General features: G+C 48.2%; 2 protein-coding genes across 23 annotated transcripts in view; one reads left to right on the top strand and one right to left on the bottom strand.

Annotated features, from left to right (window-relative positions):
- Positions 1 to 119: 119 nt before the first annotated feature.
- ELAC2 (elaC ribonuclease Z 2) lies at positions 120 to 23,929 on the top strand. 6 transcript variants are annotated; one of them, XM_002747893.6, is made up of 24 exons: positions 120 to 444; positions 1,055 to 1,105; positions 1,240 to 1,310; positions 2,353 to 2,417; positions 4,063 to 4,120; positions 5,593 to 5,661; positions 7,147 to 7,266; positions 8,268 to 8,326; positions 10,663 to 10,721; positions 10,815 to 10,887; positions 11,835 to 11,947; positions 13,362 to 13,457; positions 14,339 to 14,477; positions 14,559 to 14,641; positions 16,583 to 16,701; positions 18,135 to 18,228; positions 19,721 to 19,859; positions 20,390 to 20,428; positions 20,556 to 20,665; positions 21,299 to 21,398; positions 21,476 to 21,596; positions 21,842 to 21,920; positions 22,506 to 22,650; positions 23,297 to 23,929. In XM_002747893.6, the coding sequence occupies exons 1-24, from the start codon at positions 200 to 202 to the stop codon at positions 23,522 to 23,524; spliced, it is 2,475 nt and encodes an 824-aa protein (XP_002747939.3). In that variant the 5' UTR covers positions 120 to 199; the 3' UTR covers positions 23,525 to 23,929. The 6 variants fall into 6 exon arrangements, with proteins under 6 accessions (XP_002747939.3, XP_035155973.2, XP_035155976.2 ...); XM_035300082.3 differs by having other exon boundaries at positions 16,583 to 16,794; XM_078373075.1 differs by lacking the exon at positions 120 to 444 and adding an exon at positions 504 to 765.
- A 664-nt stretch (positions 23,930 to 24,593) lies between these two features.
- Positions 24,594 to 27,976, bottom strand: part of ARHGAP44 (Rho GTPase activating protein 44) — a 203,310-nt gene continuing 199,927 nt past the window's right edge. For all 17 annotated transcript variants that reach the window (XM_078373068.1, XM_002747896.6, XM_078373069.1 and 14 more), the window contains one exon: positions 24,594 to 26,178. Coding sequence is in view for 10 of the 17 variants with exons in the window: in XM_002747896.6 (XP_002747942.1) it covers positions 26,039 to 26,178 (140 nt within the window). In the remaining 7 variants the exon portion in view is untranslated. The remainder of the gene's footprint in view (positions 26,179 to 27,976) is intronic.

The following is a 27,976-nucleotide window of genomic DNA, read 5'->3' as shown; positions in this document are numbered from 1 at the left end:
CTACTCTATGGCCGCTGCCAATTGACAAGTCCCGAGCGGTAAGACTCCTTTCTACTGGATGATCAGCCTCGCGTAGGCGGGCAGCTCTGTGCACGGCGCGCTGATTGGCTGGATTCGCCATGCGGAGCGGCTGGGCGGTGCATGGGGCACGCGGACTGAGGTGACAGGCGACTTTCTCAGTTCTTGTGGAGACAGGCGCATGTGGGCGCTTTGCTGCCTATTGCGGTTCGCGGCTAGGCGCACCATGTCGCAGGAGCGCACCTTGTCGCAGGGATCTGCCCGCCGCCAGCGGCCGCCCAAGGACCCACTGCGGCACCTCCGCACGCGAGAGAAGCGCGGCCCGCCGGGGTGCTCTGAGAGCCCGAACACCGTGTACCTGCAGGTGGTGGCCTCCGGTCGCCGGGACGCGGGCGCCGCGCTCTACGTCTTCTCCGAGTACAACCGGTCGGTTCGCAGCGCCCGGAGTCCCCTCAACGAGCCACGCCCAATCCCTCCGGGCCCTTAGTGCAGTAGACCTCAGAGCATCCGGGCACCTCCCGGGTCTTCGGCTTCCCTACTCCACACGTGTGGGATTTCACTGTTGCGGAGATTCTTGGAGTTTTAGTGGTTGGGAATCCCCAGATTCCTTGCATCCTTTCATGTGATTTCTGGGGATATATGAAGAATTTAAGACTTGGGTCCGAGCGTCCTCTTCCCAACCGTTGGGCCCCGGCCTGGCACTCAGTACTCTCGGAGCTTCATCCTCTTCCGTGCACCCTAAGGCCAGTGCGTCGTTGTTAGCGTGTGGGGTGGGCCGATCTGGTGGAGAGCCAGTGGTGGGGAAAGGACCCATATTGGCCCAGCAGCCACACACACAGGCCCCCACTCCACCTCTTCTAAGGAGGACTCAAAACCCACCATCCTAATAGCAGAAATGTGGCTCGGTAGTTCAACGTGGACTTTTAATTTTTTTCTTTTTTGTTCTTTTTCAATTAGATGCTACAATAAAGCATCTAATTGGTAGAGTTTACAGAATAAAACCTTCTGAGTGTCTTGTGTAATGTTTGTCTTTTAGGTATCTCTTCAACTGTGGAGAAGGCGTTCAGAGACTCATGCAGGAGCACAAGTGAGTCAATCTCTTGCCTTTGGGAGTAGTTGATTATGGTGCTTGAAAGCCTAAATGAGAGGCCAGTGTTTTTTTAATAGCAAAGTGGTCATTGCTATTCATGTTATCTTGTTCAAATGTTTTCTCATTCTTAGGTTGAAGGTTGCTCGCCTGGACAACATATTCCTGACACGAATGCACTGGTCTAATGTTGGGGGCTTATGTGGTGAGTATATTCTTTGTAGCGTCAGAGGCTGGTGGTAAGTCTCCTGAATTTTAACCTGCTTTACCATTTTTCCGGGTCTGGGGTGGGCAGCTAGACTATTTTTTTTTTTTCAGTGGCATGATCTTGGCTCACTGCAGCCTCTGCCTCCTGGGATCAGGTGATCCTGCCACCTCAACCTCCCAAAATAGCTGGGACCACAGGCATGCACCACCACACCTGGCTAATTTTTTTGGTATTTTTTGTAGAGATGGGGTTTCGCCATGTTGCCCAGGCTGGTCTCAAACTCCTGGGGTCAAGCAGTCCTCTTGCCTCAGCCTTTCAAAGTGCTGGATTACATGGATGAGCCACCATGCCTGGTCTGGAATCTTTTTATACCAGCCCAGTCAGCTGCAGCACAGAGCATTAACAGCTGTGATTCCAAAGAGCAGATTTTAATATGGATACTGCCTCTTAAGTGTTACCGTCCACTTAGTTTCTTGGGTTGCTGGGCCAGAGATTTGTGGCAGTAAAGTGGAGAGTCCAGCGGTGGTGGTTATGGTTAATATGTTTACTGCAGATGCCATTGGCAGCCACGTGCATACCCACTGTCCAGATTACCCAGTCATTTATGTCTGTCAATTGGGGAGGTCAGGATTATGTTGCAACCAAATTCCGTGGGCTTGCTGGCAGGGACAGGAAGGAGAGAAGTGTTAGGCCAGTCTCCCTTCTTAGGGCCGAGGCTAGGGTGAGGCACTTAGGGTGCAGAACTTAAATCCAGCCCTTCACGTGCATTATTCTTTAAATTCTTCACACTGGGTGCCTTGCTGCTTCACCCTGGTAACAGCTCACCCTATTCTAGAGGCATCTAAAGAATATTTGGTGTCCGTTATACCTCTAGCCTGCAGCACTTCTGCTCTGTACGTGTTCCCTGGTAATACTTCTGAAGCTGGAAGGAGGACATGTAGATAAATACCTGGATTAGCTGGATTAGAAGGGGGTGCTCCTCCTGGTAGTGATAACAGCTCAAGTTGATGAGAGATCTGATTTTATTCATCCTTTTTAGGAATGATTCTTACTTTAAAGGAAACCGGGCTCCCAAAGTGTGTACTTTCTGGACCTCCACAACTGGTGAGTCTTTCCTCACTCACCCTTCAAAACCAACCTTTCCTTTTGTAATGTCAGTAACAAGAATTTTCCTTTTTGCAAATTAATCTTCTGCCCTCCAGAGATACCTGGTAGTTGAAACGCTTCACCTTTCAAGTTAAAAAGACTTGAGTTCTAAACCTGATGAACTGTGTGACCTCGAATAAGTTACTTTACCTTTCAGAGCTTTTGTTGATTCTTCTATAAGATTGCTGTAATGTTTCATAAAAGTGTTTTTTCTTTTTTGTGGATGTGCTTTTACACAATTCATAGAGTTGTTACAGATTAAATGATGTAGCACATCTAAAGCACTACATCACTTTATGAGATGTTTGGCACCAAGTAGGCACACAAGAAAGGGTAGCTTTTCTTTTTATTCATTAAATTTCTGACATCTTCTTACCTTTCAAACCCGCTTATTATACTCTTGAGAAGTCTTGTGTGTGTTGTAGAATATAACAGTTCATTTTCTAGTTCTTCAGAAGAAAGTCACCAAGACTTTCTTGTTAAGTCTTTCCCCAAAATAACATTTGAAATCCATCCATTTGTCTCTTTTATTTATTTATTTTTTTTAGTTGGAGTCTTGCACTGTTGGGCAGGCTTGAGTGCAATGGCATCATCTTGGCTCACTGCAACCTCCGCCTCGCAACCTCCACCTCCCAGGTTCAAGCAATTCTCCTGCCTCGGCCTCCCAAGTAGCTGGGATTACAGGTGCCCACCACCACGCCCAGCTAATTTTTTGTGTTTTTAGTAGAGCCGGGATTTCACTATGTCGGCCAGGCTGGTCTCGGATCTCCTGATCTTGTGCTCCACCCACCTTGGCCTCCCAAAGTGCTGGGATTACAGGTGTGAGCCACTGGGCTTAGCCTGAAATCCATCCATTTGTCTCTTTTTGAGGCCTTCCTTATCTCTGTTCTCTACATCTGCAAACTATAAAAGCCTCCCATATCCATTCTTGCCTTCCTATAATCCATCTGCCACACAGCAGCCAGAGAGGGTACTTAAGACAGAAGATTGGTGTCACTTGCTACCCTAAAGTGCTTTGTAGGCTCCCCCTTGCAATACAGTCCAAAACACCCTGATATAGCCTACACGTCCTGTAGGCCCCAGCCCCTACCCACACTTCCATCTGTGCCCATCACTGAGCTGCAGCTTCCACCGCTAACTCTTGAGCCCCTCTAACTCCCTGTTCACTTCAGGACTTTCGTCCATTCGCTAGTTCCCTCTGCCTCTTCTAAGTGCTGCCTACATTTTACTGAACCTTCAGGGCTCAGCTAGAGGGTCATTGACTCCAGAACTGTCTCTTCTCCAGGCAAGTTGGATCCCAGCCCTCTGTATTTTTCATTTTCCTGGCAGAGCACTTAGCATAATTGCCACTAAGCTATTTTTGTTACCGTGTTTCATTCTGTCTTCTCCACTGGTCTGATTAAATCAAGGACTCCATCTCTTTCCTGCTAAATCCTTGGCATATGACATAGTGGACACTTAGTAAACATTTGTAATAAATGATGTTCCAAGTACTAAGGTTCGTTTTATGTTGATACCTATTGGTAACCTTTAAAATACTTGAATACTTGCTCTGTTCTACATTTGTTTCACCATAATTGCTCATTTCTTTGTTTTTCATTAGGAAAAATACCTCGAAGCAATCAAAATATTTTCTGGTCCATTGAAAGGAATAGAACTGGGTATGTCTTTGTCTGTGACTCATTATCTGCTATTTCTTACTCATATATGCCCTGATCTCTCAAATTAGAATCCATTAAAAACATCAAAATTAAACCTCAAAATCAAATGCTTCATTACCATGAAATGGTGGTGGTGTTTTGTTTTTGTTTTTTTGACGGAGTCTTGGCTCTGTCACCAGGCTGGAGTGCAGTGGCATAATCTCGGCTCGCTGTAACCTCCACCTCCTGAGTTCAAGCGATCCTTCTGCCTCAGCCTCCGAAGTACCTGGGACTATAGACACCCACCACCACACCCAGCGAATTTTTTGTATTTTTAGTAGAGATGGGGTTCCATCATGTTGGCCAGGATGGTCTCAGTCTCTTGACCTCATGATCCACCCACTTTGGCCTCCCAGAGTGCTGGGATTACAGACGTGAGCCACTGTGCCTGGCTAGAGACATTTAGTGCCTGTTGACATTTCCTGTGCTTCCACCTCAATGCTACAAAAATAGGGACCAGATAGGCAGGAATAATTGAACAGCTGATCCATACCTGTGTACATGCTGTGAGCGTTCTCCATTTAGACAGGGTGCCTGCCTCAGTTCTAGAGGTGCTTCTCGGTGTTGCTTTGAATTTCCTGTAACCAGGGGATGGGGCAGTGCGTGTGATGAGGGGCTCTTAAAGGTTTTGTGGCCATCTTTGTACATTGAACTGCAGTTCTAGCTGTGCAGGGAGGCTTACGGCCTCTTCCCGGCACTGGTGTGCATCTGTGGGTTGTTAATACTCCTCTTTTATAGAAACACTAATATTTTGTTTCAAAATATATGTCAGCTCTTCTAGTTGAGATGATAGGTTCTCTGGCTTCATAATTCTTTTTGTTAACTTGGACCTCTGAAAGTTGAGTTCTAGTTTCTTGTTTTTAAATATGTATATATTTTGAGATGGAGTCTTGCTCTGTCGCCCAGGCTGGAGAGCAGTGGAGTGATCTTGGCTCACTTGCAACTTCCACCTTTCAGGTTCAAGCGATTCTTCTGCCTCAGCCTCCTGAGTAGCTGGGACTACAGGCACCCACCACCTAATAGCACCACCCTGGCTAATTTTTGTATTTTTAGTAGAGATGGGATTTCACCATTTTGGCCAGGCTGGTCTCGAACTCTTGACCCTTGCAATCTGCCCGCATTGGTTTCCCTAGGTGCTGGGATTATAGGTGTGAACCACCATGCCCAGCCTTGTTTTTGAATTTTTAATTGATAGTCACCAATAATTGTAATGTCCTTTCATCTGGCTATAGTAAATATAAATGGCTGACAAAAATACACTTTTATTTATTTCCTAAAAATTGTAATCTCCTTAGACAGTCTGTTTTTTGGGTCAGATTCCCACCGTAAGACTGAGGCAGTTCACTGCTGGCAATTCCTGCTTGGTGATTGTGGAAGTTACTCACACGTCTTCGCTAATGCAATCACTTTGCTGTTGTGTGGTTTTCTTGTAGCTGTGCGGCCCCACTCTGCCCCAGAATACAAGGATGAGACCATGACAGTTTACCAGGTCCCCATATACGGTGAGTATGAAAGCCAGATGTCCCAGGATGGGGGTGTAGGTCCTGAGTAGAGAGAACATGGGTGATAATAGAAATGGAACATTTGCTTTAGGCACCCTGGTTTATGTTCTGAGCATGATTAGAAAATTTAGTTGAGGAATTAAGATATGGTTCTTGCCCTTAAGGAGCTTATAGTCTTATGGATAAGCACCTCTAACTCCCGCCTAATGATAGTGATTATGCTTTGGAAAATTATGTCATCAAGCACTGTTGGGAAATAGATTGTGTTCCAGTTTGTGCATTAATTCCTTAGAAGATTTTTCCCCGCAGGCATAAGTACCCTTTGTGCATTAATTCCTTAGAAGATTTTTCCCCACAGGCATAAGTACCCTCTTTTGATGACAGGATTGTGAAGAGGTTTGCATAGATAGACTTTTTAAAATAAATCATGATAACAGAAACCTAAAAGATGTGTTGTTAGGGGGTTAGAAGCGCCTACAAACTCTGAAGTACCAGGGCCAGATGATGTGGTCTTCACTTAAGAAGAGTCAGTCTTGTCCAGAGCGTGGCTAAAGACATTTCATGTCCACTTTTACTGACATGTGAAGAGAATACCAAGCAGTAGGGGTATTTCCTTGATAGTGCTAACTAACGTGATGCTTACCAAGTGCTGATGGATAACAGACTAGAGCACCCAACAAAGGCCAGAGAAGTCCAGAACCTGGTGAGGAGATGAGGTTTATGCCGACTGTGGGCAGGGGGTGGCAGGGAGGGGAGGAATGTGCTGGAGCAATGGCACAAGTGCTCATAGGCCAGTGCTGTGACAGTTTGAGCAGCACCCCGGTGGCCTGGCTTGCTCCTCCTACTCACATGTCTTCTCTCACCTGAGCCCTGCTGTAGCCAGCCCCAGCCTGAGTTGTCCCCTCTGTTGTCCATTTCTAGCACCCTGTTCTTCATTCCATTGCATATAATTGTTCACTTTTATGTGTTATTTATGCAATCGCTGTTAATATGCTCAGTTTTGCTGATCATTATTTTTTCAGTGCCCGGTGGCCCTAAATGAATAAACATATGTTCATTGTCGTTGCAGCTGTGCTTTAGCTTCTTAGAGCAGTGAATTTTTTTCCCTTGATCTTGAGCCTTAACTAAATGTAAAATGATGCTCCTTCTCCTAGAGATAGGTACCCTTTGGGCGTATGTTTTTTAGTGGGATTGATGATAATAAATATGCATGATGATAATAAATATCCCACATTGTTTGGATAACACATTGTCGAGTTGGTACCATTGGCAAGGCTGTGAGCTAAGCAGAAACAAAAAGATTAACAGGACATAAATGCTGCCCAAAAACCAGGTAGAAATGTAACTGATTAGTTATTTCTTACTGTCTAGTAAAATGTGTGCTGATTTAATTGGCATTCTGGCATTCCCATGTATGAACATCTAGACTTTGGCTGTGAGCTCACCTTTTGCAATGTGTAATTTGGTGGTGTCTGTACTGACCAGGTGAACCGAGGAGTGGGGAGCACCAACCATGGCAGAGTCCAGAAAGGCCTCTGGGCAGGCTCAGTCCAGAGCGATCTTCAGACTCCGAGTCCAGTGAAAATGAGCAGCTCCTTCCACGTGGTAATAGTATAAACAAAACAGAGCAGCGGAAAGCCTTGCGTTTTCTTAATTCTCTGCCTCATCATGCTTGAAGAGAATCGTTCTTATAAGAAAACCGTGTGTGTAAAACAGATACTTCTTCCTGGGCTCATTATAACTTGGCCCATGGGGAGAATGAGAAGGGTTGTTGTAAAGGTGGCAGCTTGGAACTTTAATAATGACCAGTCCAGGGCCTGGGTAGGCCCAAAACTGTGTTCTGTTTTCCCAGAGGAGAACAGGGCCTGACAAACTGATTCATTTTGTATTTTTCATTTGTGTTTTTCATCAACGTAACATTTATGCAAATTTTTTATTAATGTGGAAACCAGAACTGCTAAGCTAGTGAGACAGTCACATCAATGAGAGGATCTGCGTCTCTTCTTCCAGAATGACAGCCCACTCGGAAACGGAGTTAAAAGTCCAGGATTAGATGTAGCTCAGGAGTTGGGCTGCTTCCACAGTTTGTTGTCCTTAACAGAAGGCCAGCCTCAGCGAAGCTTGGCAGCTCCTCTTTCTGTCTAGAGCTCATGTCTCGTGTCTAGTGACTGAGAACAGGCCAACCCTATATGCTGTTTTCATTTGGATGGCACCGGGTGAAGACTGACACCAGCATTTTCTCTGTAGGCCTTTGAACTTTTGTGTTATTTCATATATTCTAATATGTGTTATAAAGCACATTGCAATTTTTTTCTCTCTCCTCTCCAGTCCTAGGTGAAATGTGTCATTTAAAAAAAAATTTACTTGCCATTCTAAAGTTTTTCTGGTGAGAGTTTTGTGTTTTTCATTTACCCAAACACATGTCCACGTAAATAGGGGAAAAAACAATTTCTTGAGTTGTTAGTGTCTTCAACCTCTGTATTGAGACAGCAGCGTCCGTTTAAGTTTTATGTGAAGTGAAATTAGGTGTCGGGGTCATCCTCGGTTTGTGATGTCTTGACAACTTTCACATTTACCTTGTTATAATCAAAAGTGTTTTTCCTCAGGTGTTAGCCAGAGAAGAGGGGGCAGGGACCCTTCCCTGGTGGTAGCTTTCATCTGTAAGGTAAGGGAGCCGTTCCGGAGGGCTGTGTGACGGGGGGGCTTGGCCAGCAACCTTTGGTTTGCACTTATTTAATAATTTGAGGGTAGCAGCCCCTGTTACCTGAACCAAGAAGAGATAGCAGATCTTCTAATATAAATCAATAGAAATGATGCTGGCCATGAGCCTGCAAGGAGTGTCACTACTGACCTTTCATAATTGTCGTTACTTGCAGGTTTCAGAATTTAGATGCTCTGTTTCTCAAAATGACCCCATACTTTTATTTCCCTTTAAATTCTTTTCCAGTGCCCTGTCAGCCTCCATATATATTCTTTCTTTTTTCTTTTGTAGAGACGGAGTCTTGCCCTGTCACTTGGGGTGTAGTGTGCAGTGGTGCGATCTCAGCTCACTGCAACCCCCACCTCCCAGGTTCAAACAGTCCTCCCACCCCAGCCTCCTGAGTAGCCGGGATTACAGGCATGCACCACCTGTATTAACCATGCACAATTAACCATGCCTGGTTTTTTTTTTTTTTTTGTATTTTTAGTAGAGACAGTGTTTTGCCACGTTGGCCAGGCTGGGCTGGAACTCCTGACCTTAGTTGATCCACTTGCCTTGGCCTCCCATAAGTGCTGGGATACAGGAATGAGGCATCACACCTGGCCCATATTCTTTTTTATTTGCCAACAATCAATTCTTTTAGAATTCGGAATTTATTTTTATTTTTATTTATTTAGTTTGAGATGGACTTTTGCTCTTGTTGCCCAGGCTGGAGTGCAGTGGTACAATCTCGGCTCACCACAACCTCTGCTTCCCAGTTCAAGTGATTCTCCCATCTCAGCCTCTTGAGTAGCTGGGATTACAGACGCCAGCCACTATGCCTGGCTAATTTTTGGTTTGTAGAGATGGGGTTTCACCATGTTGGCCAGGCTGGTCTCGAACTCCTGACCTCAAGTGATCTGCCTGCCCAGGCCTCCCAAAGTGCTGGGATTAAAGGAGTGAACTACCACACCCAGCCTTCAAGTACCATTTATTTATTTATTTATTTAATTTATTTAGAGACAGAGTCTTGCTGTGTTGCCCAGGCTGGAGTGCAGTGGCACGATCTCAGCTCACTGCAACCTCCTCCTCTCAGGTTCAAGTGATGGTCCTGCCTCAGCCTCCCAAGTAACTGGGACTGCAGGTGCCCATGACCACACCCAGCTAATTTTTGTATTTTTGGTAGAGATGGGGTTTCACCATGTTGGCCAGGCTGGTCTTGAACTCCTGACCTCAAGTGATCCTCTTGCCTTGGGCTTCCAAAGTGATGGGATTACAGGTGTGAGCCACTGCCCCCAGTGGCAAGTACCTTTTAAACATTAGAGAGACATTTAGTTGCTATCCTCAAACCCCTTTGGGTGTGGAGAGAATGCTGGGTCATGACATGCTTGTTAATTATCTAAAGATGTCAGCCATCAGTCATCATTGTGTGATGTGCACAATGAAGCTGTAATCCTTCATCTAGGACAGTATTTTTCAAAATGGAAAATTCTAGAACCCTGAGAATAAGGATTTCAGATCCAAATTTGAGTAAGTTTTTGACTTCAGGGAGTTAAAAGAAGATGCACAGGGAGTTAAAAGAAGTTGATGAAGATGTAAAGGAGAAAATGAAAATCTGATATAATTCAACACTCAAAGACCTGTATGTCATTTCTGACTTTTTTTCTGGTGTTGTGTGTAAAAAGTTTTTTTTTCCTGTAAAACGATTATGAAGCTTTGTGATAGAATTATTGTTTGCCTTTCTAACATAATAGCATATTGAAGATTTTTAATTGTAATTTTTTTCTCCAAGATAAAAGCAATGACATTATATTGCCAAATAATTGAAAAATACAGGAGAAATTAAAAAACCATCCATCCTTTTCCATCCTTTTGTTAGCCTATCACTGTCATTGTAATATTATGTTACATGCAGTTTGCTTGATGGTTGCTCTGTTAGGCAGTGCTCTCTGGTGACATTCCTGTACCTATTAATTGAGGAGTGTAGAATGACAGAAGAGTGTTTCTCCTCAATGATATTTGAAGGATGCTTATTAACTTTCATATTGAAATGAGTTACATTTAATTAAATTTATAAAGAGTTGATTTTTAGGAAATAAAGCACTGATTTAAATCATTTTGGCTTTTAGTACCAAAGCATTTAACAATAAATTACTTATTCAGAATATAGTGCACCTTCTGAAAGCAATAAATACATTTTAATGAATTGTAAGAACACAACATTATTTTTTTTTTACTCCAGAAAGATACACTTCTGAGAAAATTGATTGAAACCAAACTTCTTCCTTAGCCACTGAAATCACATGTTTTCTTTGTTGCAGCTTCACTTAAAGAAAGGAAACTTCTTGGTGTTAAAAGCAAAGGAGCTGGGCCTCCCAGTGTGAGTGTGGGGGTGAGGCTTCTGGGGACTCCCTGGGTCACCTTTGCACTGAAGGAAAACACATCTCATAGAGGCCTTGCCTCTTCGTTTCAGTGGGACAGCTGCCATCGCTCCCATCATTGCTGATGTCAAAGACGGGAAAAGCATCACTCATGAAGGAAGAGAGGTGAGACGTCTGGTGTTCTTGATGATTCAGCAGTTACAGGTAGGGTCTGGAGGAACATTGGGCAGAGTCACTGTCTGGTGCAGGCCCCCCAGACACCACTTTTGAAGGAAGAGAAACAGTTTGGATATCACTTAGCTAAGTGATAAAATGGACTCTTTTTTTTTTTTTGAGACGGAGTTTTGCTCTTGTTGCCCAGGCTGGAGTGTGATGGTGTGATCTCAGCTTACTGCAACCTCTGCCTCCTGGGTTCAAGCGATTCTCCTGCCTCAGCCTCCCAAGTAGCTGGGATTACAAGCACACGCCATTTTTTATATTTTTGGTAGAGATGGAGTTTCACTATGTTGACCAGGCTGGTCTCGAACTCCTGATCTCAGGTGATCTGCCCACCTTGGCCTCCCAAAGTGCTGGGATTACAGGCATGAACCACTGCGCTCGGCCACAGTGGTCTCTTTTTATCTGTGCTTGTCCTGCATGTCAGCACAGCTGCATTTGAGCGTTTTTGTAGATTGTCCATTTATGATCCTATCATCCTCCTCCTCAAAGAGTGCATGCTTTCCCTGGTACTTGAGCTCAGGACAGTGTCTAACAATAGACCCCAGATGGATGGGCCTGGGGTTTGTGGCCTCGAGGAATGTCACCATATTCTTTGTCAAGATATTTCCTCTGACTTCTAAGGACATGAGGACCAATGGCCACAGACTGAATAGAACCTTAATGCACACCTCATTTCCTGGCCAGTGTAGTCCTGAAGTGCCTCTGCCTGCCAGTTACCTATTTATACCTATCAACAAAGAGAGCAGGAGAGTGCTGCTGGTGATGTGTAAAGCTGGTTTTGTGTTTTGTGTACCTGTCAGCTCGCTGGATAGGATATGTCATGTTAGCAGTTGCCTTGAAGGCAGTTCGGTTTGGTGGCTGACCCTAGTGGGCGGGCTTATTTGATTTTGCAGATTTTGCCTGAAGAGCTGTGTACTCCTCCAGATCCTGGTGCTGCTTTTGTGGTGGTAGAATGTCCAGATGAAGGCTTCATTCAACCCATCTGTGAGAATGCCACCTTTCAGAGGTAATGAGGGTCTCTAGGGTGGGAGAAGTGAGAGCTGAAACCCAGCCCAGCACTGACATGGGCATCTTGTGGCAAGAGTCCTGTTTCTGGCAAGGCCCACTATCTGGGTTTCAAATTTGTAGCTACCTTTGGGCCGGTCCTACTGTCAGGATTTAAGTCATTATTGGTAGTTGGTGGGCTCCTGTGTACACAGACTCAAAGTGAAATTAGAAAAGGTTGAAAACTGATACCACTGAGGACTGGAAATTCAAGTGGAACTGTTACAGCTCTTACACTACAAGAAATTCTAGAACCCCCTTTTGAGTTCTAACTAATGGCACAGATTATCATTTGGATTATTTTTAACTGAATTTTCTTCCATTACCTGCATTGAAATGTCTGAGGTGGGTCAGAGTGTGAGACTGTTGTAGTCAAGAGTCTGTGTTACGGGATGGAATCATAACCAGGCAATGTCTTTGGGGACAGCTGCCACTCTGTTTTTGTCCTCCAACAAAGAACCAGTTTTGCAGTTCAGCTTTCATCCCAGGTAGAATCTTTGACCCACATATCTGAGTTTGAGTCTTTTCTCCAACTCATAGTATTACCTGTATTTTTCCTTTTCCTAGTTCGTGTCTGTTTTTTCACTTGTTTTTTCCACTTACCACAACAAATCCTTTTGGGCTGCTGTTCCCATTCCGAGTCAGAGTGTTAGGAGTTTATTCATAGTCAGCTTTATTCTCTGTGGGTGAATGTGGGTGCCCTGGTAGCCCAGGCTTTGTATTTTAATCAAGTTTTGGGCAGCAGAGCTTCTTCAATGAATGAGGTGTCATCCAAGAACCATGTGTGTTTGTGTGATGATGCTGGTGATGGGATAGATAAAAATAGCCACTATGTATATTTCTTTTTAAAGGGAACTGGAGGGAAACACATCAGCATGTTAGTAAGTGGTCCGTTGTCCAGGTGGTGGAATTTCAGAAGATTTTCAGTTTTCGTGCCTGTGTCACAGGTCCTCTAGAAGACAGACACCAAGGTGGCATTGGAGTGCAGGAGGTTCACTGGAGGAAATGCCGTGAGAGAGAAAGGAGAGAGGGAGCAGGAGGAGGCAGAGAGAGCCTGGGTCTGGCTTTGCAAGTTGGACCCCTGTGAGTGGAGAGGACAGGAAGTAACGGCAGTGCTGAGAAAGGATCCGCCAGGCCGACTAGAAGGCCCAGAGCAGAGCTTGCCAGATAGAGGAGCCCCATGTCCACTGGAAATGGCCCAGCACTGGGGCCTGCTGTGAGCAGCCCCAGAAGAGCATGGCCTGGGCGTGGAGTCTGTGCACTCACTGCAGTGCCACAGAGGGTCCGGTGGTACCTCTCCCTGGCTGCATGGTTCCTGTCTTGGTATGTCCTGTGTCTGTATCACTTTGTAAAGCCCCATTCTTCCTTCTGCCCAGGTACCAAGGAAACGCAGATGCCCCTGTGGCCTTGGTGGTTCACCTGGCCCCAGAATCTGTGCTTGTGGATAGCAGGTACCAGCAGTGGATGGAGAGGTATGGAGCCCAGCCCAGCAGCACTTGGGGCAACTCTTCTGGGTAGTGATGCCTTCCCCTCTCCTCCCCTCTTGCTCTTTCAAGCGCTACTTACCCTTCTGCACCTGCCTAAACTTTCTGTGGGATTCCTGCCATCCCAGAATTCTAGGCGCTCTGATCTGTGCCACACTTGCAAAAAAGTACACCGCTAGGTGGCGCAGCATCCACACAGTTCCACTCATTCGATACCCTCCACATTCTTCAGCTTGTCTGAACGAATACGGGCCTTTGGTTGAGGATTCCACCAGTGAGTCCCAAAGAAGAGACTGCAGATATAAAATGATTGTTTCTGTTTCCTGAATGCCCACTTTGTGGCAGGCGGTGTGTTAAATACCCTGCGTTTCACTTCATTTCCTCTAGGGTCATTCCCAGCAACCCTGGGAGGTAGATTTTAGTCACTGGAAGGAGGGAGCTTTACTTTTTCCTCGGGGCATTGCTGGCCAAGGCCAGGTGGAAGAGTGTGAGTTCAGCTCGGGTGTAGGGTGATCATGGGCTGCTTTTCGGCCCCTGCTGTGTCGCACAACCCCAAGGCCTGCTCTCCTGCTGGCTCTTCTTTCATTCCTCAGGGTTTGAGTCCCCTATTTGTAGGCCCTGGACATCTTTCTTTTTTTTTGTTTTTCCTCTCACTCTTCCCAGCACACCTGAAAGGCAGCTGAGATAGGGAACACCAGGCTTTGAGACTCCAGGAGTGTGGCCATGTTTGGCCATGCAGTAACCCATTTTGGGCAAGTCACTGACCTCTTTGAATACCTCATCCCCATTACCACTCCTGAGCTTGGCGCCAGTCCTTGGGGAACTGCTTCCTAACATATGCTGCAAATGCGGGGTCTCTTTCATTGCAGGTTTGGGCCTGACACCCAGCACTTGGTCCTGAATGAAAACTGTTCGTCAGTTCACTGCGTTCGCAGCCACAAGATCCAAACCCAGCTCAACCTCATCCACCCGGACATCTTCCCCCTGCTCACCAGTTTCCCCAGTAAGGTAGTGTCTCAGAATGGCCCCCTGTCGGCGCAGCTCTTGACCCCCTCTTTCTCTCCACGAATGTGTTTTCTCCCCTTTCAGGAGAGCCCCATCCTCAGTGTGCCTGTGGTTCGGGGTGAATGCCTCCTCAAGTACCAGCTCCGTCCCAGGAGGGAGTGGCAGAGGTCGGTGCCATCTTGAACTAATGGAATCATCTCAGTTGGGTTGGGAAACATTTCTGTAAATAGCTACATAGTAAATGTTTCAGGAGGCTCTCTAGACCATATGGTCTCTGTTGCAACTATTCCACTCCGCTTTGAGCACAAAAGAGACATGGACAGTAAGCTAATGAATGGGCTTGGCTGTGTGCCAGTATGAATTTATTTAGAAAAACAGCCTACTCCAGGCTGGATTGCGGTGGGAGGATTGGGGCCAGTAGTTCTCCTTTTCTAAAACTGTCCTGGAAACAGCACTGATAGAGCTCATTTGTTTCACAGTATAGAAAATAAGAAAGGTATGATGAAGAAAGTCACCCATAATCCCATCACCCAGAGATGATAATTGTTAACATTTTGTGTTGTTTAATTTGTATATGTGGGTTTACGGCCTGACGTCGTCAGTCTTTTACTGTGTCACTAAGTAGTCTTAAGTGACAAGATTTTTATTGGTATTCCAAATAGGGATGTTTACTCATTTGGGGTGTTGCCAGTTTTTTGCTGTTTTAATGAAACAGTAAATGTCTCATATATAAATCTTGGATGGGAACTCTGTTCCCTTAAAGTCCTTCCTAAATGTGGGATTACTGGCCCAGAGTGTGACACTTCTTAAGGTACTTGATAAATGCAAAATGCCATTTTGAAACCCTTACCAGTACACTCCAACCAGGAGAGTGAATAGCCTTACTTCCCCACATCTTTATTTATTTATTTTTGAGATGGAGTTTTGCTCTTGTTGCCCAGGCTGGAGTGCAGTGGCACGATCTCAGCTCACTGCAACCTCCACCTCCCGAGTTCAAGCCATTCTCCTGCCTCAGCCTCCTGAATATTTGTGATTACAGGCATGCACCACCATGCCTGGCTAATTTTTTTGTATTTTTAGCAGAGACGGGGTGACACCACATTGGCTAGGTGGTTCTCGAACTCCTGACCTCAGGTGATCCACCCACCTCAACTTCCTAAAGTGCTGGGATTACAGGCGTGAGCCACTGTGCCCAGGCTCTTTTAATTTTTAAGATCCAAACCTTGATTTTAAGTTTCCTGTCCACTCTACAGTGTTTGTATTAGAATAGACCATGTGTTGGATTATGACTGGACGCTGTGTGCTGTTGTGGTTGGGCAGGTGGGGCCCTTTAAGAGATGTTAGTAGCAAGACTCTGGCCCACAGGCAGCATCATGGGGTTGAAGAACCTGGTGTCCCTTTGCTGGCATCTGTACAGGCTCCTCACACTCAGCAGCGATTCACAGTCCTAGCCGATATTCAGACTTACCTTAAGCTTATGAAAAATACTGCGTAGGGCCTGCCCCAGACTTAGTGAATTAGAATCTTGAGAGTTAGGCTTGGGACTCACAAGCTCCCAGATGATTTTAATTCTCAGCCAGGTTGAAGAGCCGCCTGTCCAAGCAGTTGTCACTCTGGGTGACCTGGGGCTTGCTAGGAAAGTGAGATCTCAGGCCTCACTGCAGAGCTGCTGAATTGGGTTCTACATTTTGCCACGGTTCCTGGGTGTGCACGAGTTTGAGAGTCACTCCTCCAGGGCCCTGCTTCTCACCTGGGACCATTTACCCCTCAGCGGACATTTGACAATGTCTGGAAACATTTTTGGTTGTCACAACCTAGGAGGTAGGTGGACGTCAGGGGTGCTGCACCAGGACAGCAGCACTGGCCACAAAGAAAACCATCCTGCCCTGAGCATCAGTAGTGCCCTGTTGTTTGGCCCTGAGGTGGAGCAATGCAGCTTCCTAAGGGCGGTGGAGCAGAACTGCCCCGGATCTTAGGCACTTCGCCTTCAGTGTTGATCTGAAAGAACTTCCAGCAGATTGTCCCCCTGAATTTATTCTGGACATCCACATTGGGGTCTGCTGAGGCCATGTATCTCGTCATCACCTGAGATGCTTCTCTCCCTACAGAGATGCCATTATTACTTGCAATCCTGAGGAATTCATAGCCGAGGCACTGCAGCTTCCCAACTTCAAGGAAAGTGTGCAAGAGTACAGGAGGGGTGCACAGGATGGCCCAGTCCCGGCAGGTGAGGGGGGCCCAGGAGGAGTGCACAGGACAGCCCAGCCCCAGCAGGTGAGGGGGGCCCAGGAGGAGTGCACAAGATGCCCAGCCCCAGCAGGTGAGGTGGGGCCCTGCAGAGCAGCCGTTCTTTCCTGGACTCAGCCCCCTGCTGCTGTTTTCATAGCATTAAGTAGCCTGCTGGCAGGGTACATTGTAATCTGGCTTTTCAGTTTAATCCTGGGCTTCTCTACATTAGAATTATGGCCATTGGAGGAAGGGGCTCTGGGAAGTTTAAGGATCCCAATTCCTGTGCCCCATCCCACCCAATCAGAGCATTCGTTGATGGCACTCAGGCATTCTTTAGGAGGCACACACTGAGTGAAACAGTTTGGTGAACGCCTGTGGAAAGAGCTTGGAACAGGGACTTGGCTGGCCAGAGATCTAGTCCTGGCTTTGCTGATGCACGTCCATGGAGGATCTTGGCCACATCACTCAGCTGAGGTTGAGGGCCGGGTACAGGTTTTGTAACCAGGTCTCCCTCGATTTGAATCCTGACCCTGCCTCTTACCATCTTCACTGGAGTCCTGGCCCTCTGAGCCTTGTCGCCCTGTGAAACACAGCATTTCCTACCTGGTAGAGCTGGGAGTATCCCACTCAAGTGCATGGTCTTGCAGTGTGAGCTGGATGCAAGGCAGACTCAGCACTCTTGAAATAAATGACAGTTCCCGGCATAAAGACATGTCATGTTTTAAATGTAAAAGAATTACAGCAATTCTTTTGAAGAAAGGACTGTAGAATTTATTTGCTCTTCTCAGATAGCCCTTTGGTGATGAACAGCCTGTGGGTCCCACACTAGTGTAAAGTCCTTTGTGTGGGGGTGGTTACCAGGGACCTGCCAGTTCCCCTCCTGGGAAGCAGGACAGAACTGTGTTCCTTGCCCATCCATCTTCATCTGTTTTTTGTTATTTTTAAAGAATATGTGAGGCTGGGTCATTTATAAAGAAAAGAGGTTTATTTAGTTCATGGTTCTGCAGGCTGAGAATTTAAGGTCCTGGCCCTGGCTTCCAGCAAAGGCTTTCCTGCTGCGTCATCAAGTGGCAGAGGAGGGCAAGTAGGAAGGGGACGCTTGTGAAGAGGGGAAAACCTGAGCTGCACCCTGGCTTTATAACAACCCCCTCCCTCAGGAACTAATCCATTCCCTTGAGAAGTAATCCAGTCTCCTGAGAGCCAGTACTTAACTACTGTGATAACTGCTCCCAGCCACTCAGGAGGGTCCACCCCCACAACCCAAACACCTCCCACTAGGCCCTGCCTCCCAACACCACCATGCAGGGGAGCACATCTCCACATGAGGTTTGGGGAGGAACCAGTGGTACACAAACCATAGCACTCATGGCTGCATGCTGGCTCACATCTGACCCATAGAAATGGATTGTTTTACATGTGTTTTTTTCACAGAGAAAAGTCCATACCCAGAAATCGTCTTCCTTGGAACAGGGTCTGCCATCCCGATGAAGATTCGAAATGTCAGTGCCACGCTTGTCAACATTAGGTATGCTGCTTTCCCACCAAGCGTCCTTCCATCAAGGGCTTGTTTACTTTTTACACACAAGTCCTGCTGCACTCAACCAGTTGATCTGAAAATGCAGCCATAGCAAGCCCTGTAAGTTGTATCTCCACTGGAGTGTCCAGGAGGAGCCGTGGCCTTACAGCATTTCATAGTCTTGGTAGCAAACATTTACTCGGGGAATCACCAAAATTCGTCCCATTATGTCTTTTTCTTTTTTTTTTTTTGAGACGGAGTTTCGCTCTTGTTGCCCAGGCTGGAGTGCAGTGGCACAATCTCAGCTCACTGCAACCTCTGCCTTCTGGTTTCAAGTGATTCTCCTGCCTCAGCCTCCCGAGTAGCTGGCATTACAGGCATCCACCACCACACCTGGCTAATGTTTGTATTTTTTAGTAGAGACGGAGTTTCTCCATGTTGGCCAGGCTCAAACTGCTGACCTCATGATCCACCCTCCTCAGCCTCCCAAAGTGCTGGGATTACAGGCATGAGCCATATACAGCAGTGATGAGATGCGCCCTGATGTCAGAAATGTACGATCTGGGGTATGTTTCTCTATGGATGAGGAATGCAATAAAGCAGCTTGGAGTAAGCTGGGCTTTCACAGGGGCTGAGATGGCGGGAGAAGGGCTTTTTGAGATGCTGACCTGACACCCTGCAAATGGCCCTTGAACTAGCTGAAGCCCATGAGACGGTGCTTTTGCTACCTTGCCACCCCGCTCCCCCCAACCCCCGGAAGGTAATGTCTTAGCCCTGAGGCTTCTCTGCAAATTGGGTGCAGCCCTCTCAGTCTTCTTCATGGCTCCTCCCAAAGAAGGAGGAAGGCCAGAGCAGGCCAGCACTCTTTCTACCTTGAAGCTCTCACTATCTGTTCTGCGAAATGGACTGCACATCAGAATAGCCCAAGAAGCTTGTCAGAATCTAAGCTTCCAAAGCCCTGCCTAAAAGCAGGTCAGAAGCCCTGAGTGAAACCTGGGAGTCTCCATTAACTAGCTCCCTGGATGAAGCACCAGGGATCTTTGAGGACATGAGCTGAGGAAACCCTGGCCGCTTCAAAAGGGGGAAAATCTGATGGCAGCTGGAACTAGAAACAGTCTCGTATGGCCTCGTGCCTGTCCTGGTATCCTCCACAGAGGGTGTGGCCACACCGTCAATCTACTTTGTCAGATTCATTGTTAGGACTAAATGCTTCACACGCCCTATAAACTTTTTTTTTTTTTTTTTATGTCCAGCCTTTGTGTAAGTATACTTTAAAGGGTTTCAGGGTTCCATGGATAATTCTTTGCTATAAAGAGGAGAGACATGTAAAATTACCTTTATGGTTAAATTAATTGGCTCGTATGTTAGCTCCTCAAAGAAAAGCACCAAGAGACAGAAATTTCTACAGCAGCTTCCTGGTCTTGTCCAAAGCAGACATCAGCCTCTGAACTGTCAGCAGCCTTCCCTGTGGCGGTGACTCTCTTGCTCTTCTCTTCTGTAGCCCCGACACATCTCTGTTGCTGGACTGTGGTGAGGGCACATTTGGGCAGCTGTGCCGTCATTACGGAGACCAGGTGGACAGGGTCCTAGGCACTCTGGCTGCTGTGTTCGTGTCCCACCTGCATGCTGATCACCACACGGTGAGTGCTGGGCTGGACCATGAGCCTGGAGGAGGCACTGCCACATTGAGATGGTCCTTTGTCCTTGGCTTTTCCTCCAATTCCCAAACTTGCCCGGAGCTTTTGTTACTCTACTCTAGCAAGGAAATGATCTTTTACAGTTTAGTTCGTTTCCTGCAGCAAGACAGGTTTGGGTTTACCCAGTCTTTCTTGAATCTTGCCTTCTCACACGGCCTGCTCAGAGGAAGCTTCAGCCAGATGCAGGAGGTGTGGCTGTGAGGCCCTCACCTTGGTCTCCTGGGGTGCTGGGCCCTGGGCTGTGCACAGTTAACAATATCCCTCTTCCCAACACGGTCACTTTGCTTTACGCCTCTGACATTTCAGGGTCACGGCACAGGGGGCTCAGCATGTGCCACCCCCACTGCAGCTGTGTTAGAGGCTGGTGGCTGACATAGGGCTGCAACTCCTGCAAGAGGGAGGACTCCAGACCCTAACCCGAAGGAGAAGAGTCTTGGGGCCTGGCTAATGCCTGTCTCCTGTTTCCTTCCTAGGGCTTGCTAAATATCTTGCTGCAGAGAGAACGAGCCTTGGTAAGTGTGGCACTTGATTGATGTTTAGAGTTTCAGTGGTTTACGCATAATCCACCATACCTCTTGGCACTCCAGTTTTTATTGAGATGTTCTGTTGTTGACTTGGCACTTGGATTTTTTGTTTCAGGCATCTTTGGGAAAGCCATTTCGCCCTTTGCTCGTGGTTGCCCCCACACAGCTCAAACCCTGGCTGCAGCAGTACCACAACCAGTGCCAGAAGATCCTGCACCACATCAGGTGAGCGTCCACGGCAGTCCAGCCCCCTGGGCAGCTTGCTGCCCCCTCCTTCAGAAGTTCAAGGTTGACGCTGGGGCAGTTAACAATATCCCCCAGCAGCCTTGCCCTTGACATTGTCCCAGATGGCAGAAGCAGGGGGGAAGTGCTTTGGCAGAAAGAAATCATTAGATGGTTCCCGTTTAATGCTTATTTTCTTAGAAGTATTTCTTCCCAGCCCTCATTAGAGTTCTGAGCTGCTTTCTAGACTTTGACCAGCTTTTCTTCATGAGACAATTCCAGAGCCAAGCACCCAAATAGTGGCTAGCACAGAGATTGTCCACACCAGGTATGTGGGCAGCTGGGAGGTGGCACCGTCCTCACCCCAAGGGGAAGGAGTCCCCTCTGCTGGAGTCGGCCGTGGCCTGTGCTGCCTGAACCGGAGGCAGCGTTCACTTGCTGGGTTTCTCCCAGGGGCCTGGAGGCTTTGGTTTGGCTTTTTATGTTTCACAGCTGTTTTCTCATCTTAGTGACTATGATTTAAATCATGTTTCCTCCTAAGAATGGTTTTGGGGCTCTCCAGCCAGAGACTCAAACTTTGGTTCCAGGTGTCCAAGAAATGTTTCTTACCATTTTAAATGTTTTGTCTTCTTATAGTATGATTCCTGCCAAATGCCTTCAGGAAGGGGCTGAGATCTCCAGTCCCGCAATGGAAAGACTGATCAGTTCGCTGTTGAGAACGTGTGATTTGGAAGAGGTAAAGGGCACAGCCACAGGCATTTTGGGGGTGATGTGGGGAGCAGAGCCGCAGGCCCTCCAGCCCTGCCCTTTTAGTTTCAGACCTGTCTGGTGCGGCACTGCAAGCATGCGTTTGGCTGTTCGCTGGTGCACACCTCTGGCTGGAAAGTCGTCTATTCCGGGGACACCATGCCCTGCGAGGCTCTGGTCCGGATGGGTGAGTAGAGGAAGAAGCAAGCCATCGTGAGGTTGCCCTGGGGTTTGTGTAGCTGGCGGTGAATGCAGGTGAGCTTGCAGGGAAACATCAGCAGAGGCAGCAGACTCAGGTCCCCACCCTGAGAGTCTCTGGTTGTTGTCCTAACAGGCAGACACAGGGTCGGGGGGCTGAGTATTGAGACCAGTAAATAGCATGTGACCAAGGGCTGTGTGCTGCCCTCGCAGAGACTTGTGCTTCTTCTCCAGGGAAAGATGCCACCCTCCTGATACATGAAGCCACCCTGGAAGATGGTTTAGAAGAGGAAGCAGTGGAAAAGACACACAGGTAGCAAAGGCCAGTTAGTCCTGGTTGCCCATATCCTCTCCCTCCCGCAGCACGTGAAACTGAGCTGCTGTATGTTTGTGCCTCCTCTGATATGGGGCTGCCCTGCTTCTTACTAAGGGCTGTAGGGGCTTCCTTGACCTGTGGCAATGCTCAGGCCCTTGGCCTTTATTTTTGCAGAATTTTCTAGAGCGAGGTGCAGTTTTTTTAAAGCATTTAGAAATAGGCTGAATAAACTAGAAGCCATGTCAGGGAATTGCCAGGGCAGGTGGGGGCTGCAGGACAGAACGTTGGGCTGTTAATTCCAGTTCCAATGAAAGTGCATTACCCGCGGTGTGGGTCCTATGCTTTCTCGGGTACCCTTGTGGACAGATTCGGCAGCCAACACAGAGGGCGGGCTTCATTCAGGGGAGTGTGTGGAGGATCTGGCCCTAAGGGGAGATTGTGTTGGCTGCAGAGGTGCCCATTAGGAAAACTCACCAGCTTCCCCGGGTGTCCTGGCAGTTGAGGGCCAGGGGCTGTACCACTCTCTGCTTTGCAGTCTTGCACTTGGGTTCAGCTTCAGTCTGCTCTGTCCTTTGCCCGCAGCACAACCTCCCAAGCCATCAGCGTGGGAATGCGGATGAACGCAGCATTCATCATGCTGAACCACTTCAGTCAGCGCTACGCCAAGGTCCCCCTCTTCAGCCCCGACTTCAACGAGAAAGTGGGAATTGCCTTCGACCACATGAAGGTCTGTCTTATGCAGGCAGCATGGGGCAGGGACGGGGCAGGGAGACGGGATGCTACACACTGAGTAGAATGGTCAGCTGGAGTTTGCTTTCTGGTTTGGAGCCACCCCGGGAAAAGGATACCTCCCCATCACTAACCAGGTTGAACCATGTTGGGTTTGCTGGTAAGAACCACCTCCTGCAGGGGCCAGCTAGTCTTCAGTTTCAGTTCACTGGAAATTTCTGAGTCTTTTTAGACCTGGATTGCTCACACAGTCATGGCATTTGAGTCTCAGCACAGACCTGTGAGACAAGTGGTTGCCTCTTATGAGTGGGAAAGCCAGTCCTGACCCCGGCCTTCTGGAATAAGGGGCAGGGCACGAGCCAGGCCTGGATTTTCAGGAGCCTGATTTGAGAGCATCTGGACTGCCCTCCCTCCCTTCTCCTGAGGCCCTTCCTTCGCCAGGCCTGGGGAGCCTCTGACCTCTTCTCTAGATGGCTGCCTCCATGCCATTCTTTTTTCCATTTCAACTGTGGCCCACTGGCTTGCACTCAGTAAGAAAGGGGAGTTGGCGCTGCCGTATGGGCACATGATTGCCTCCCTCCCAGCTCCTGTCCCCCACCCCTGCCCCTCTGAGGCATGGCTTTATCTTGTGTTGTGTCTTCTAGGTCTGCTTTGGAGACTTTCCAACAGTGCCCAAGCTGATACCCCCACTGAAAGCCCTGTTTGCTGGCGACATCGAGGAGATGGAGGAGCGCAGGGAGAAGCGGGAGCTGCGGCTGGTGCGGGCAGCCCTCCTGTCCAGGAAGCTGGCAGGCGGCCTGGAGGATGGGGAGCCCCAGCAGAAACAGGCCCACACAGAGGAGCCACAGAGCAAGAAGGTCAGAGCCCAGTGAAGAGCTGGAAGTGACCCTGGACTCTGAAGGCTGTGTGTCTCCTGTCTCACACACTCCCTTGTATCTGCCCTCCTTGCTGGTAGAAGCTGGACGGTCCACCCAGGAGGCAGCTCAGGATGGGTGGTATGGAGTTGTGCCAAGGTTGGACTCCCAGATAAGCACTGGTCCATAGACACCTCTTATAACTTGTGTCTGGCAGAGCCGCGGAACAGGAGGCTGCTACACGGAAACAAGCAAATGAACTAATTCCATTGCAAGGCAGTTTTTCAGGAAGTCATGGAGACACAGACAGCAGAGTGATTCCCCTGGACACCAGAGACAAGCCACGCAGCAAGAACACTGGGTCTAAGGGTCCGAGACCCAACGAGAATAGTATTTCAGCTTCAATAAAGATTGAGTTTGGAATTGTGAGTTCTTTCGCTTCCTCTGCTGTGGTCACAGAGCGGGGTTTGCTGCACGCTGCCTTGGAGGAGGCTCTCTGTGCTGCAGGTGGCAGCTGCTTGGTACCCAGGGGCCTTGGAAGTCGGCTCCCATTGCATGAGTACCTCTGGAACCTGTCCTCAGAGAGCCACCCTCACTCACCAAGTCTTTTGACAGAACTCATGCTGTGGCAGCTGACAGCCGGGCATGCTTTACCTATCATTGAGAGCCTGGCCAGGCTCGTGTCATTGGTCAGGGAAACGCAGATCTTCTGGTTGTTGTGGGTAAAAGTGGAGACAATAGATTTGCTATCTCTTGCTTCCATGCTGAGAATGAGAAGCACTTTGCCCTTGAAGGTTTTGAGAAATGTCACACTAGGCTGGTTTCCTTTGCCCTCCTTGTGGGATTTACAAACGCGGATTAGTGCTTGAAAAATTGAAAGCATGTTCAAATTTGAATCTAGAATTTACTGTGTATCCTCCCTACCCTGGAGAGTATGAAAAGAGCTTTAGAAACTCAAGGGACAAGCGAGAGATAACCAGGGACTTGGCTTGACACTGGTGGTGACCTTCGGGCTGCCTCCTGGCACGCATTTGAGATTGACAGCCATGTCCCCACAGGTTTATTAAAGTGAGAACGGATGCCAAGGTCAGGGATAATAAATCTATTTTAATAACATTACTTTTGACAACGATTTGTACATATATTTAAAGATAACTTTCAACCCCCACCCTTACCCTAGACTCCATTACAAATTGAGGCGTGAACTGCCCTTGCCAGGAAGTGAGCAAAGCTGTAACATCAAAAGTCTGCACGTCCCACTCGGAGAAGGGTGACTTTACACTGTGTTGGGAAAAATAACTAAGCATTTCAGTTTTTCATTGTACACCTGTACATTGGTTTAGATTGAATGGCTCAAATTAAACAAATATAGAGAGATTTCATATATACAAATATTATATCATGTATAGGTATATTATATCTATTTTAAAAGGATAAAATTTTAAACTTTGACGTTGCATGCATGGACCACATCTTTTCTCACTCCCCTAATCCCCCGGTGTGAAGAGGCTCCCCGGTGCCCTCCCGGCCCTCGTCCCCATGACTGGATGGGACTTCATGAGAAGGGATGAGCGGCTGACGCTGGTGAGCAAAGCAGGCCACACCACAGGCCAAGCCCGTGGGCCGGTGTCTCCGTGGCTGGTTTTGCTTTCCTCCACATGCTTTGGGTAATGTAATTATTGCTATTCAGTTTTAACCTCCAGAAGGAAGAGACAGGCTCTAGGACCCCACAGACAGTGAGCTGGGTGCGTTCAGGTACCTAGAGTGGTAAAATTACTCTCATACAGCCAATCTTTGGGGTCATGGAGGCCACCTTTGGGCCCTCCAGACACTGTCAGGATTGTTTTGCAGATTCAGAAGTATAAAATGATTGTAATAGGAGCTTTCAGTCACACAGTGGAAAAAGGAAAACTTAGGAAATGAAACAAATTTTGTTTTCAGCCATTTACTTTGGAGCCTACTGAAGGGGTGGCCTGAAAGGTTGTCCAGTGGCAAGCCCCCCTGCCACAACCAGTAGCTGGCAAAGGGCAGTGCCCCAAGACTGCTAGAATCCTGGACGTGATCCAGTTGTGGGTGAAAGGGCCTGCTGTCCTGCTTCCTTGCTGTGGCTGTTAAACTGATACTGCCAGACCCGACAAGAGCTGCCCAAGGAGAAGGTGGCCCTCAGGTCCAACCAGGCAAAGCAAGCCTCTCCCACACCACCCCAACAAAGGACGTTCCTGACCAGCCTGGGGTGGAGAGGTGGGTGCGGCTTGGCATGGAGGCTGAAAGTGGATCAAAAGAGGCACAAAGTCAAAAGGCAAAGGTCAAACAAAAGGCCGAAGTCACCACCCAAAAGGAACAAACAAAATCTGCACCACCAGCATCACCACACGGACTGGAGATCACAAGTTTCTGCAACTCCAACTTCATGTTGGCAGTGGCAGGAAAGAGCCAACAGAGAACACTTGGCAAGCTCACAGACGCTGCTCCTGGCGGCGTTCCTGGGGCCCGTGATGTATGTACACGCGAGTCAGGATGGGCAGTACCATGTCAGAGGGCGGTGCTCTCAGACTCCTCCTCCGAGTCCCTCTTGTCAGTCACTGAGTGTCGCCGCACGTGCTCCAGGGGACTCAGGCGGAGTGTGGACCCGAGCTCTATGTGGATCGAGGGGATATCAAAGTGGACAAGATCTGGAAGGCGGCAGAGAGAGGTGGTTGAAAGGGGGCTTCCGGGCAAATGTGAAGCGAGTTGCAGGCAAATACAGTCAGCCTTAGGAAGCAGGGGTGGTGCTATTCTAGGGATAGATCATTTGGAGGTTGGTTTAAGCATTTGGTTGCACAGTCGGGTTGTGGTCATGCCTGCTTCGATTCTACCCCATACATTGGTAGAACCAAAGCACCCAGGATGTGCCGCTGTGGTTCAGAGGAAGGCCAGAACAGTGCTTCCCTCCCAAGCCACTGGGTGCTTTCTTCTTGATAAGAAGGATGCTGAGTAGGGTCTCAATGACATCTTTTTGGGGATCTATATCAGACTGCATTTCATTCCCCAGAATCTTCAAGGACTGGGCATGAGGCAGTGGAAAAGGACCCCTTTCCCCTCTCAAGCCTGTGAGTGACTGGGGGAACCCTGAGCCTATGTCCTGACTGTAAGAAACACCTGTATTTTGGATGGCTGACGTGGGCAGAGTAGGTCTCCCTCAGGACCCTGGTCGTCATTGGTGCCAACTGTCCCTGACTGCAGGAAACCCCCACCTCTGGTTACATTCTTATTAGGAGCCTTAAAGGATTTTTTTCCCCGACAAGATGATCAGGAGAAATGTACTTGAAATTAATAGCTCAGTATCTGGACATCTGTAAGTCAGCAGATGACAGAAGTCCTCAGCCTGGCAGCTGAGTGGACACAGAGCCTGTTTGCCACACTACGTTAAAAACAGCCTTGCTGCTGCAGCCTCCACCCTGGGGGGATGCTGATGAGGCTGAGCTTGCTGACTCCTCTGGCATGTGCTACACGGAGAATCACAGATCCCCTGGGTCCCTTACTCTCGTCATGTGCCTCTTTTGATCCACTTTCAGCCTCCACTGTCCTGTCCTTTGCCTGCTTAGTTTCTTTTTTTTGAAACTGAGTTTCCCTCGTCACCCAGGCTGGAGTGCAAGGGTGCGATCTCAGCTCATTGCAACTTCCACCTCCCGGGTTCAAGTGATTCTTCTTGCCCCAGCCTCCTGAGTAGCTGGAATTACTGGCGTGCACCACCACACCCGGCTTTTTTATTATTAATGTTTTATTTTTAGTAGAGATGGGGTTTCACCATGTTGGCCAGGCTGGTCTCCAATTCCTGAGCTCAGGTGAATCACCCACCTCGGCCTCCCAAAGTGTTTGGACTACAGGCATGAGCCACCACGCCCAGCCTGCCTGCTTAGTTTCTGGACCTCACTTAGCCTTGGGAGACCGGGAGCAGCACTCCAGGAGGCAGAGGAAGGGAACAATGTTCAGACTGAGGAATACCATACCGAGTGTACAGACATACATTTGGACACTGTCCTGAAAGACATCATACAAACACGGAAGCTCTGGGACAAAGGTCCTCCCTTGCCCCACCCCTCAGGCAGTCCTCATGTCCTTCTGGTCTCCGTTTCACTGCCTGATGGAGAAGCAGAGATTTGGGAGGTGGGGGCTGGAGGAACAGCCAGTGCCACTGAAGCAGTGCCCTTCCCCCATTGCCTGGGTCATCTGCCTGCACAGGCGTGACGCTGAGTGGCCTGGGGCCCACCTCACTGTACAGGGTTCACTATCAGGTAAGAGCACAAGCTCCCCTGTTTAGATTAAAAATCCCAAATGTGTCTGGCAGGCAGAGCGTGACCTTGGACAAGTTTCCCGCCTTCCCTGTGCCTCAGCAGTCAAATGGGAATAGTACAGGGAGGTGATGAGTTTAGACGGGCCCAGAACAGGCACTCGTGCGAGTTATACTCTTATCCTTGCTGCAACCTTAAA

Source organism: Callithrix jacchus, chromosome 5, assembly GCF_049354715.1.
Source record: "Callithrix jacchus isolate 240 chromosome 5, calJac240_pri, whole genome shotgun sequence".
NCBI lineage: Eukaryota > Metazoa > Chordata > Mammalia > Primates > Cebidae > Callithrix > Callithrix jacchus.
Note: the sequence above shows the minus strand (reverse complement) of the source record. Positions and strands in the feature narration are given on the sequence as shown.